Genomic DNA, 13,070 nt, shown 5'->3' on the forward strand with positions numbered 1-13,070 from the left:
ACATCGGGATGGTTTGCTTCTGCACTCTCAGTAAGACTTCTTTAAAGTACAGCCAGCTCTCCTGGACTCTTCTCCCCCTCAGACTAGCTTCCCAGTGGATCCTGCCCATGAGTTCCTTGAGCAAGTCAAAGTCTGCTTTTCTGAAGTCTAGGGTCCTTACTCTGCTGCTCTCCATCCTTCCTTTCTTCAGGATGTGTGGGTTGAATGGCAGGAGGTAGGGCAGGGTGGCACTTTAGAGACTATGTCTGAGGTACATCTGCTTTCCTAGGCAATAACCTACTACATCAGATGCTATGACTTCAGACTAACATGGCCATCCACCTCTCTTATGACTTGGATGGACAATACATGAATGCTCAATGAGCTCCTGTACAGTGAACTGGGGCATGGGAAGCATGGTTGCCAAAGAGAGCACTTCAAGGACATTCTAAAGATATGCTTGAATGAAAGAAACCTCCTAGCTAACTCTCATGTGCTTTTAGCCATAGTGAAAGATACAGGCCTTTTCTAACAGCAACACGTGCTGGTGTAGGAAAAGCCTGCAAGTCATCCGTGCCCTCACCCACTTGACTCATCTACTCCCAGTGCCACAGTCATCCTTAGCCATGGGGACCCACTCACCAGTGATGAGAATGATGCATTTGTTAATACTCTTTAGTGGGGTGGTTACTTATCTAGTTGTAAACAGAAAGATTGCCAAGTCAAGTAAAATGAACACTATGGGTGTTCATATTGAGTAGGAATTGGTTTCTGACCTAGCTATTCCAAACTAAAAAAAATGTTACTGAATAGCAAGCAATCCCTAGAAGGATCGTTTTCACTAAAGTATTAGATATAGTTGTCACTGCTGTGTATTTTTCCTTTCACTATTTCAAACCATTTTACAAGGTTGAATAAATATTATTCATTTTACCATAATAAATATTAGGTCCATTGAGGGCTATTACATAAAACAATCAACGATGCATCCTCTGGCACCCCCAGATCAGTGATGTTTGATGCCACATGAAGTTTGAGAAGGGATAGACTACTTTAGACACGCCCTGTTTGCCACTGTTTAAAACAAGATGCTGGGCTCAATGGACTGCTGCCTGACACAATTGGACCCTTCTTTTGCCCTTACTATCACAACTTCACGAGGGGATAGCGAGAGAGACTAGGTCATACAGTAAGTCACTGCTGCAGCCGTGTGCCAAACTGAGGCCTCGTCCCTCATTCCCCAGCACCCCACAAATGCCCTGCAGCTGCGCTCAGGTGGCATCACTGCTCCTACATGTGACATTTCTGAAGCACTGGAAGAGTTGCGCATCATGGTCCCTCAGACGGAGGGTACAGAGCAGCAGACCTGCCTCAGGGAAACGGAAACTGCCCTAGTTGCAGGGAGGGAGAAAGGGCATGGAGGGAGAGGCGAGCCCTTCTTGGCTCCAGTGCCCGCAGGCAACCCGCATCCTGCTCTGGGGTGAGCCCCCTCCCCGCAGCCGAGCGGGCACGCCCCGGCGCAGTGATGACGGGAGCACCCCGACTCCGCGCCCGGACAAGACCAGCACGCTACCATCACTCTTCCCGCGCCTACAGGCCTCGCGCAGACGCAGAAGGCTTCCCGCGAGGCCGTCCCTGTGCGCATGCGTTGCCGCGTCTGTTCTGTGGAGGGAAAAACTGGCTGTCGCGCCGGTCCCTGTGGGAGGTGCGTGTGCGCTTGCGCAGGCCTGGCAGGCCGGAGCAGCTGGTGCCCGAGCGGGGCGGGTAAGGGCGGGTAGCGGGGCTCGGTCGGGGGAGGGGAGGGGCGGGTAAGGCAGGGCAGGGCAGGGCAGTCAGCGCCCGGCCTGGGGCTGCGGGCGGGAGAGGCGGGGGCCGTGCCGTGCCGTGCCGTGCCGGGGGCAGCGCGGTGCGGAACGAGCAGCGGGGCTCGCGGTGGGCGCTGCCTGGAGGAAGACGAGCAGGGCGCACAGGGCCGCCTGCTGCTCTGGGCTCGGGCGGGGGGCTGCGCAGCGGGGGGCAGCCCCGTTTTCGGGCCAGTGCCGGGGCAGTCGCGGCGGTGCGGGGAGGTGGGGCAGCGCGGGCTCGGTGGAAGAGGCGGGCGTTGCTTTGGCCTCTCCAGCAGTTGGCACGAGTGTTGACACCATAAGCAATCTGAAATGTTAGTGATTACCGGGCAGTTGTTGTAGAAACACAAGTGACAAGCTCAGGCTCAAACTGAAGTCCCTATTTCTGTGTTTTTACTCATGTGATCGGGGTTGTTTGATGTCGAATTAAAGTTGTCTGTAGCTGATGGATGATGGAAACCACTTCAACAAAACTGAAATGCGCTGGGTAGCTCCTTATCGTGTTGGTTTTAAACCCTATAAGAATTCCCTGGTGTGCGCGCAGTACCAGACTCAAAGTAGGACTGAAACGACACCAGGCTCCACATCTCTGATCTGGAAAGCTCAACCGTGAGGTGTTAGCGGTGAAGCGTGTGAGGACTGTTCCCTCCCGCTCAGTTACAGCAGAGCTTCTTCATTCTCTTATGTTAGTTGATTTTTAATAGCAGCTGATTCAAATCATGAGTTGCCAATTAAATTCTGGGTGTGACTTTTTTTTCAGCTCTGTTTTGATAATAAACATATTGTCCAATATCTAGATGTGTATAAGAGAAAAGGACCAAAATAAGTCCAGGGAAAAAAACTGGAACAAACGATAACTGTTAAAGCATGACTTGGAGTTTCAGAAATGCAGCAGAATTTTGCTAAGTTCCACAGTGAGCCCTTCGGGCATTAGCATATTACCACATTTTACAAATTAATAATATGCTTAATAAATAAAACAAAAACAGTGTTTTGCAGCACCAAATAAGTAGAGTACCTCTTAACAAATGCAGTTTATTTTATTTGATATCTCTCTAGATGCTGGTACAGTGCTTAGAACATGTAGTCAAGCTGCGTGTTGTTATGAGATTGAGAACTTGTGCATATAAATTATGTGCAGAGACTTACAGGTTTTTCTGATATACTTGTAAAATATAACCATTTCCATTAGTGGAATGTCAAAAAGTTAAATTTAAATAACATAATATGCTATTTCATTTTGGTGCATACTGTAGAAATGGCCCTTACACATGGTGACCGATGTACTTTTTCAAGACAACACAGGAATTCTTGACCCTCCTTATCATGTCTGTTTTCTCTGGCTGTATGGTTCCAGTGATCAAGGCAGATGACACAGCACCTACACTTAATTCAGCTTGGGAAAGTAAATTGAAGATCTAGTCTTAAGATTTGACTGCATGGGTTTTCATTATGCCTTTCTTCACAAATTAGCTACTTCATTTGGTTTAATGCCTATCAAAAGCTTTGCACAAGCATGCACAGTTTGCCATTTGTATCTGGGATCAAAGATGAGCTATAATGATTACATTCTTCCCTTGGGTATATCTTTTAATGACAGAATTTGCCAAAGAACCTATGTTGAGTGACTTTCAATTAGATTTTGGCATCAGTTTGTCCTGTTGTATCTAGATTTTGCAAGGCATTTAAATCATTGTTGTCTCCTGTTATATTTAATTGCAAGGTAGTGACAGATACTTGTGCTTCTCTGTGATTATATCAGAGTAATGTCTCAAAACAGATTTTAAGCCCTGTGGCTATTGATAACATTTAGTCCTAATCTTCCTTTTTCATGCCCATTTTGTCATGTAACATGGCCGCATTAATTATTACACAAAGTACATGAAGAAACTGGTAACCAGAAGTTTTGATCTGCAGCTGATCCCTTCCTTGTAAGAAGTAAAACGGTAATCTTGACCAGATTCTCTTTTAAACATAGTAATGTAGATCTTCATGAGCTAAGGATTTCACTCTTAAAAACTATATGCTGGTTTGTTACTGCAAACCTGTTTCTGACTTTGGATTTCCATACTGCCCCTGGAACCAGTATAACAGATTCAAGTATGATGTGGCCCCCCTGCAACAAGACTGGTCATGTCTGGGTCACCTGAGGCAGTCCCCTGTGCTGTGAAGGTTGCTGCATACATGCTGGATAGCTGGTTTCTTTCCATGCTGAACATCCTAGAGGTTGTCTTAAGCAGAATACCAATGTTGCAGTTTATGCCTTGAACCATCCTTCGTTTGCTTTGCCTGCATGCTGTCAGTAACTGTGAGGAGCCTGTCATTGCAATGGCCAGTATAAAGCAGTGAGGACTCAAGTTGCACATTCTCCTTTCCACAGCACTGACCTTGCTCACTGGGGCTCCAGCAGCGTTTCACATTAGTACCTTGTCATTACCTATTTTCAGGTAGTACATGATATGCATATCCATTGTCCTTTACAAGAAGCCGGTGGATAGTGTTTCACAGTAATGTCCATGGGGCATCTTTGTACTGAATACCTATTGTGTCATTAATATTTGAAAGTATACAGGTGCTTATGTTGCTAGAGTCCAAATGAAAAGGAAAAGAGCTCTCTGCTTTTCATATAGTATCAATAATTAAAATAGTGATAAACAGTAACATTTGTAAATGTTAGCTTGAGTCTGAACTAACTTCCTATGCTCTTCCCATTTCATTCTCTTTGCTGCAGCCTTTATTTTTGTCCGTTTGCCTTTGCATGTCTCCTTGTCCAGAAATTGCCTTCTCTCCTTTTAAAAAAACAAAGAAACCCCATTGAGTCCTTAAACTAAACTGTAGTTCCGTATTTATTTTGTATTTGTTTTCTCTCAGATTGTAAACTTTATGCAACTGGGAATGTATCTTACTTTGTTTACCAATTGTCACTGTTATTTATGGCAGCCTGTTCAAGGCTTTTGATTCCTGTGGGATAGTCATTTTTTTTCTTTAACAGTTTTTTTTATGTATTAAGTTATATTGAGGTAAGACAGGCAATATGTTTAATAGCTGACTAATTTTTTTCTAACTCAACCTTCGGTCTTGCTCCATGACAAGCCATTCAGTTTGAGTTAACTGCATCTAGTGTGTGGACAGGGCTCAGGTTATGGACTATATCTGAGATATAAGTTAATTTTGTGTTGAAGATGAATCTTGATTGGGGTATGAGAGTGGCTTTTTCATTTTAGTTTCTGTTGCTTGGAGACAAGTAAGATTAAACTGAAAAAAGCCAGTCATGTACTGAAATAATTTTGTCTACATAGAGAAACAAATGCACCCACAACGGCTACTGAAGAAATATTTCTCCTTTTTTTTTTTTTTTCTTTAATTCTTTTCATTCCTACTCACCTATCACAGTTTCTCTGCCCCAGTAAAATAGTATGATGCTCTTAAACCTTTGAATTTTAAATTCCATCTTCCAGCATTTTGGGGAATATAATTCAGTACTGCAGCTTACTTTGTTCTTAAAAACATTAGCTATATTTTATCGGCAAGACTAGAGTGTCAAGGCTTAATAGAAGTATCTTTCTTTGGCTTATTTTTAAAGCATGGGTTGCATGTTTGATGGGAGAAAATGCACTTCCTTGAACTCATAGGAGAAATCATATCACACAGGAAATCAGAGCAAGAATCCAAGAGTTGTAAAGAACTGGCTCCAGATATGGCTCTTTTTACGTTCATATCTATTGGGATCTTGCTGGAACCAGTGTGCTCTCAAGTGGTATGGTCTCCATGTTTCAACAATTAGTTTTCATTAGTAGGGTTAGACTACAAACCATGTTATAGGGTGAGTTTGTAAACCATGCCACTGTTGTTAAAATGCATCTTCTGCATAAATAAGATTTAATAATTCAGTGTAAAACTGTTTCCTTGACATTTTCTAATTGTTTGCAGTAATCACAAAGAGTGCAGCTGTGGTTAGGAGGTAAATGAGTCCTAACATCTTGAAACAAGATTAAGTCACCTTTGCATGGGAACTGTGGATCAGTTGCACAAGACTAAAAAGATAAAGGGGTCTGTTTTTCAGTTTAAATTGAAAGCAAATGATAAGACAAATTAGAAGTTTAAAAGATCTTTTTTAATATAGAAAACTTGAAAACATTATGATTCCTGTAGAGGTGACATGCAAGGGTTCAATGTGTGTGAAAGAGGGGGAAGCTGATATGAAGAGCTAGGCCTTTCTTCTGTATGTGTGAAGGAGATCAAATATGTTTTGAAGTTTTCTCCTTTTTTAAGTAGTATCAGGAATTTAACACTTGATCTTTCCTAATCTTATTTTAAAAATAGCTAAATGACTTAAGTGTCTTTTGAGAACATTTTTAGCCTTTCATTGTAAAAGGAGAGAGATTTTACAGAGACTATTTTAATTAATAAAAACAAACCAAAATGAGTTTAAAATAGTCTCATTTAATTTCCTTGATATAACTGATGCGTTAAACAGTTTTCCCATGCTCCGTGCTGAAAAATGACAGTGGGGTGCTTTGAATGAAAGCTCGTTGAACAACCATAGGGATGCTAATGCACGTGACACTCAGGCACTTCTAATTAGCGTGGCTTGCTAATTAAAGTGCCCCTCACCTCCCTGGGGCATGTCTATGAAGCTTTATGGCTAGTGACAGAAATTAAACATAAACCAAAAAAGTGATCAGAAATTGGTTCCAGTTTCTAGCACAACAGAAATTTAGTACATTTAAAACATTTTCAAAATGGCCAAAACCGGTTTAAAATAAATCTGGATTGATGTAGTATCAGACTTATCTGATCTAGCTTAAATCGGTTTATTGACCTTCTCTCCCAGATCCCCTCCAGATTCAGGTTTACTCTCAGTCCCTCTGCATCCCAGGATGCTTTGCATTCTTCCCCCCCTCCCCCCCCCAGGGTAAGCGGGCTAGCCTTGGCCCAAGCTGTCTGCTCCAGCGGAGCAGGGAGGTATGCTCTGGCGTCCTCCTGGGTTCTGGCCTGGGCCACTGCAGGCATGTGGCTACGTTTCCTGAATCACATGTGAATGTCTGTTCACTTGCTTATTGGTTCAATCTACACAGTTTAAAGTAACCTGTGAAAATTAAATTGGTTCAGCCTTGGGTTTTTTGACTGTCTGTACTTAGCAAAGTTACATCTTTAAGGCTCCGTTTTATAATGGTCAAAACTCTATATAGATGCAGTTGTGTTAGCTAAAAAATATTATTGCCTTATATTATCTCTTATCTCATCTGGGGAACTAGTTTAATAAACTATGCTGGCAAAATTACTGGTTTATCTATATAAGCTGTATGTACTAGCAGGGTTTGTTAGTTTAGCTATATAGGCAAAAAAAATATGTTAATGTAGAGTAAACCTTTGGCCTGATTCCATGCAACGAAGAATATAGAATGCAAACAATAAAGCATACTTAAAAAAATGTTACTTACACCTCATGTCTCTTCAGATTTTTCCTACCATCATACACAGAAGCACTTATGGTTGGGTAACTTTGATTAGTCATTCCTCCCCAGAAATAATGAGACTGCAAAGTAGCCACAGGTTAAACAGTGAAAGTAGTAAAAATAGAAATCCTGTTATGTTGTTAAGCCCTTAGAGAACCTTAAATTTGCATGTTTTTAGGAGGCTGCTGTGGAAATCAGATAGGAGCCTTACAGCATAATGTGATAGGTGAAAATGAAATCATAGTAGAGGGTGTGCTTTTTGTAAATGCAAGAACAGGTAAGCAAACCAGTCTAGATTGTTTGTGTGTCTCAGTACGTCCAAAACCAAGGTGACTATTCTGATCATGCGACTGTGGGGGGGTGTTTAGATAATAACGGTGCCCTTGATTGCACTTCTGTCAAAGCTTGATGTAGTGGGGACAAGCAAGATACTGGTAGCAGAGCATAAAATAACCATGTGGTATGCCTGGCCATTTAGGGTACTCATTACCCAGATTGGACAGTGTTAAGTCACCTATAAAAGGTGACTTTATGCTGGTTTATAACTAGACGGATCAAATCCCTAAAATTCTGTATCTTAAAGTTAGTGGGGTGTGAATTTTCACAAACCAAATGCTTGAAAAAAGAAAAATGCAAATAATGCTATGAAAAAATAAAGAGTAGCTATTTGTTCTCCGTGCACAGGCTTGTTCTGTGACTGAAGCATGAGGACTGCAAGGAAGGGTGCCTTTCATGAAACCCTGAGGCAAATAGAATACTAAATTCCTGAAGTTGGGATTAAAGAAATATTTGTTCACATGGATCCCTTTACTGGCTAGTCCCACTATAATTCTTGATGTATTTGCCCAATAATTTCTCTGTCTTCTAGTGTTAGTGCAACTGCAGTTTGAATAAGGAATGCTTGTGTTTGGCCTTGCAGACTTGTTTTGTCCAGAAGGTCATGTGACCACATGCTATAAAACCAGATATAACTAATTACTTTATATTAATGATTGACTGACTTGGATCGTGTGTTGATGGGAGCATATAATGATGAAGACTAACTGTGGATTCAACTACTATTTTGAATGATTTGCAGAGAGAAGCGGAAACTATCCGCAGTCTTCATTCTCTTGGACTTTGTAACCTGATGTTTATCATTTTCTTCGGTCTTTCTGCTGTTTAAACTACGGGGCAAAATTAGTATTTCATTAGTTGAGCTTTGGAAGCATACTGTTAAAGGCTAATATTAGCTGTTCAAAACTGTTGTCCTGGGAAGAAGAGATCATGAACTAAGGACCTATCAACATCACAGTCTTTGCTGGCATGGCTGTTTTAGCAGAATCCCCAGTCAATAATGCAGCATTTCCTTACAGAGAATAAAGCAACACTTCCCAGAATACTGAAAACGAAACATGCAAAAGCAATATCAGCATAGATGCATTTATAGTAAGGTTGTTGGTTTATAGAAAGATGGTTATTTTGTTTTTTAGGAGTTTTTTCTGGCATAGTTTCATCATCTGAACAACTGACCTCACACTCTCAGCTGGTATAGCTGTGCCAGCAGAATGCAAACCATTACAAAGTGGATCATCCTGTTAGAGGGTTTCCAAGGAAGAGAAAACAACTAAAAAAACATTAGTTCAGTTGAAATGTGTTGCAATAGTGTCCTATTTCATCGTTTCAAAACAGAACTGAATCTGCTGGCAGTTAAAAAGGTGTCATTTTTTTTAAACCAGATTTTAGGTCGGGGGTGGGCAAAATGTGGCCTGCAGGCCGGATGTGGCGCACCAGGCCATTCTATCCAGCCTGTGGGGCCCCTAAAAATGTAGAAAAATAATATTTATCTGCCCTGGTCTGCCTGCCATGTGGCCCTCAATGGCTTGCCAAAACTCAGTAAGTGGCTCTCCACCCAAAATAATTGCCCACCCCTGCTTTAGGTTGTGTTAGGAGTGATACATAGTTTTGACAGGTCTGCAATTGATGAGGGTACTACACATGTCTTCCAGTTTCAGAGCTGGTAGCAACAAATCTGAAAAAAAGAATTCAAAGCCTATCATCCATGTAGTGAACACTTCTTCTCTAGACAGTCCCAGAAGTCAGGAGGAGCTCTATACTTCATATGTAATCTTGCGAGTTCTATAGAATTTTTAACAAGGCCAGTATTTTGAATAGGATGGGATGGAAAAAGCCTAGCATGAATCTGTGGTACGAAGATATCAGCGAAAGTGTGTGTGATTTAGACTCTGCAATTTACAAAGCTATTGTGTGGTATATACGCTTGTGTTCATGTAGATTCAGAGTAAGCTACTTATTACAAAGTGACAGAAAGAGCAGGTAAACACCACGCTACTGTGTTACAAGAATCTTATGCTTCATCTTTGTGTCATATTGCACTAAAAGTGCAGTTATACTGGGTGGCTATAATCATGAGCGACTAAAGCCATAAAGTGCATGTACTTGGAGCTTTTTGCCAGGATTCTCAGAAAGAACAGCCTTATCAAGGATATCAGATTATTAACGGATAATCCCTTTCCTTCAAGGAGTAATTCCCAAATGGCAAGTGTCACAACAAAATGGAGGAGGATCTCTTCTCATGACAGAGATTAGGTACTGGCACCAAACCAATAGCAAGATGCACCTTACTTCCTTCTCTAACTGAGCTACATTGTAGCTTTTAAAACTGTACAATTATTTCTTGTGAACACTGCCAGATGCACAGCCTTTGAGACTGAGGGCATCCATCCATAAACCATATGTACATGCATAATATTCATACAGTGTTTGTTCTATTTAGTCAGTATGCTTCATATCTCATCTGAAGGACAAGTGCTAAGGATAAGCAGGTAATTAAATCCTTAGTCTCCTGTCACTCTGATATATAATATTGTGATAGCCATTTTGTGCTAGTGGAGTCGACCACAGACAGATTTTTACTTCAGGGTAGCTAGTTTTAGGTCAGCCCTGTACCCTCAACATTAGTTGCCCGACTATAGGGAAGCAAAATTCTATTACTCCTTGTTCCTGCTAGGATTTTACATCCCTATTGCTTATTTAATATTTAAATAACTCTCTTTGCTCCTTCATTTTCTGTGGCAGTATCCATAAAGATGTTGTTTTCAGTGATGGATTTGTTGGTTAAATACTGTGCACTTGTGTTTTCATTTCTGAAAGGACTGTAGCCTTTTTGCTTTTACATTGTTGTATAGTACTAAACTACAGCTTTACCAGTGAAGCATAACTTTGGGAAAAACTAGAGGGTAAGCACTGTAATATGGCAATTTATTGCTCAAGCAGTATTTGTGTGCAGTTTTTGGCATGCAGCTTGAGATTACACTTAGAAAATGAAGTAAGGAGCATATTGCCATTGGTTTGGTGCCAGTACCTGCTCGCACGCTCTCTCTCTCTCTCTCTCTCTCATGTAAAGAGATCATCCTCCTCTTTATTGTGACACTTGCTGTTTGGAAATTACTCCTTTCAGGAAAGGGATTATGTGTTAATAATCTGATACCCTTGATAATGCTGCTGTTTCTGAGAGTCCTGGCAAAAAAATCTCACTGGATTTTGTTACTTTTTTTTTGGCAGGGGGTGGAGGAAAAGGGAGGAATACATCTGTTTATAAAATAATAACTTTGGTTTTTAAGTGAGCGTGCAAGGTGCATTAGTATCAACCAGCTTGTCTCTTTCACAGGAAAAGTTGCAGACCCTTAGCATCAAATTTAGGGAAGAACAGAGTAGTCTTAAATTGACATTACATTGCATACTTGCCCAGTTCCATTTTCCTGCATGTTACACTAACATAGATGTCCTCTTGATGCCCTGCTTAGGCTGTCATATTAAGGCTGTATCTATACATGCACACAGCACTGGGCACTCTTAATTGATTAAAAAATAGATTAAATCAAGTTTACTGAAGCTTTATATTGACTTGACTGTCCAGACAGGTGTTTGCATTGGTTTAATTAAATCAGTTTTAAAATACTCTTAGTTAAACCCATACAAATTGTTACATAAAAAGGCCATGTACAGAATTCAAGTTGAACTTGAACTTGCTTGACAAATCTTATTTCCTTTTACGACCAGGTGACCTATCACCTGGACAAGGGAGAGGAGATTGATGTTGTATATCTTGACTTTAAAAAAGTTTCAATCTGGTATCCCATGATCACCTCTTGGCAAAACTGGCCAACTGCAGCCTCGGGTCCACCACGATCCGCTGGCTGGGGAATTGGCTCTGTGGTTGAACCCAGAGGGTGGTGGTTGACAGAAGTCAATCGGTGTGGTGTCTTGTGACCAGTGGGGTCCCTCAAGGCTCTGTCCTTGGGCCTATATTATTCAACATCTTCATTAATGATGTGGACACTGGAGTCAGAAGCAGATTTGTCAAGTTCACCGATGACACCAAACTTTGGGGTAAAGCATCCACATCTGAGGACAGCAGGGTGATCCAGGCTGACCTCAACAGGCTCAGGAAATGGGCGGATGAGAACCTGATGGTGTTTAACACTGAAAAATGCAAGGTTCTCCACCTTGGGAAGAAAAACCCACAGCATGCTTATAGGCTTGGCAGTGCTACGCTGACTAACACTACGGAAGAAAGGGACTTGGGGGTCATGATTGACCACAAGATGAACATGAGCCTTCAGTGTGGTGCTGCTGCTAGTAAAGCCAGCAAAATGCTGGCTTGCAGCCATAAATGCTTCTCAAGCAAATCCCAGGTGTGCGGGCCGGGAGCGGTCTGAGGCTTTCGGGGGCGCACGGCGGGCTGTGGCCAGCAGCCCTGGCACATGGGTCGGGGAATTCGGCACGGCGGACTAGAATTAGGCACGGACGCGTAGAGGTTGATTAAAGATTATTTTACTTACACTGTAGATGGTTGCGGTGCAGGCAGGAAAACTTGCTTGCGTTGCAGTTACAGATAGAAAAGAAGAGCGGACAAGAGTTCTAACCGCGAACTCTAGTCCAAGGCCGGCTGAGAGCTCTAGAACCGCAAGCCCATCAAATCAACCAGACAAAATAACCCGAGAAGAGCTCTGGATACCACGATGAGAGTCTGAAAGGTGACTCTCCACGAGCGCGCAGGGAAGGGTACGTCGAGGGATCGTGCGGCAACGGGGAGAGGCTAGAGGTTGATCAGGCCCCTATATCCTTCTTAAGGCACACGCTGGGTTCGTTAAGCTCCACAGCGCGCTTAGAGTTCTTCACAAGATGTGAAGTCCTCCTTCTCCTCCAACTTGGGCGGAAACCGCTCAAGCCTCATATATGGCCAGCAAGCCAATCACTAGCTGCCACGTGGGAATAAATTAGCAACAGCCAATAGTGGGAAACAAATTTACATACGGGTGGCGGGAACTCCTTTGCACCAGGGTTGTCTCTATGCAACTGAGAATTGCACCCTGCAAAGAAAGCTCCAAGTGGCGGGAAATAATTCTGCAGTGCCGAAGCGCACACACAATCATACCCTTTGGGTCATGACACCAGGATGTCATTCTCCCGTTGTACTCGTTCTTGATGAGGCCGCAGCTAGAGTACTGCATCCAGTTTTGGGCTCCACAATTCAAAAAAGAATGTGGCGAAGCTCAAGAGAGTCCAGAGAGGAGCCACACGCATGATCAGAGGTCAGGAAAACAGACCTTATGACAAGAGGCTGAGAGCTATGGGACTCTTTAGCCTGGAAAAGCGCAGGCTCAGGGGTGATCTGATGGCCACCTATAATTTTATTAGGGGTAACCACCAGTATCTGGGGGAACATTTGTTCACCAGAGCGTCTCAAGGGATGACGAGGTCGAACGGTTATAAACTACTGCAA

The 13,070-nt window shown here is 42.4% G+C and overlaps 1 protein-coding gene across 3 annotated transcripts in view; it reads left to right on the forward strand.

Annotated features, from left to right (window-relative positions):
* The first annotated feature begins 1,574 nt into the window (after positions 1–1,574).
* The window catches only part of TBC1D24 (TBC1 domain family member 24), a 52,400-nt gene continuing 40,904 nt past the window's right edge, over positions 1,575–13,070 (forward strand). Inside the window, exon 1 of one of the 3 annotated variants that reach the window (XM_059716815.1) lies at positions 1,575–1,684. In XM_059716815.1, the coding sequence (XP_059572798.1) occupies positions 1,623–1,684 (62 nt within the window). In that variant the 5' untranslated portion in view covers positions 1,575–1,622. The other 2 variants (XM_006263218.4, XM_014597468.3) reach the window with 2 other exon arrangements.

The sequence above is a fragment of the Alligator mississippiensis genome, chromosome 13 (genome assembly GCF_030867095.1).
Source record: "Alligator mississippiensis isolate rAllMis1 chromosome 13, rAllMis1, whole genome shotgun sequence".
Taxonomy (NCBI): domain Eukaryota; kingdom Metazoa; phylum Chordata; order Crocodylia; family Alligatoridae; genus Alligator; species Alligator mississippiensis.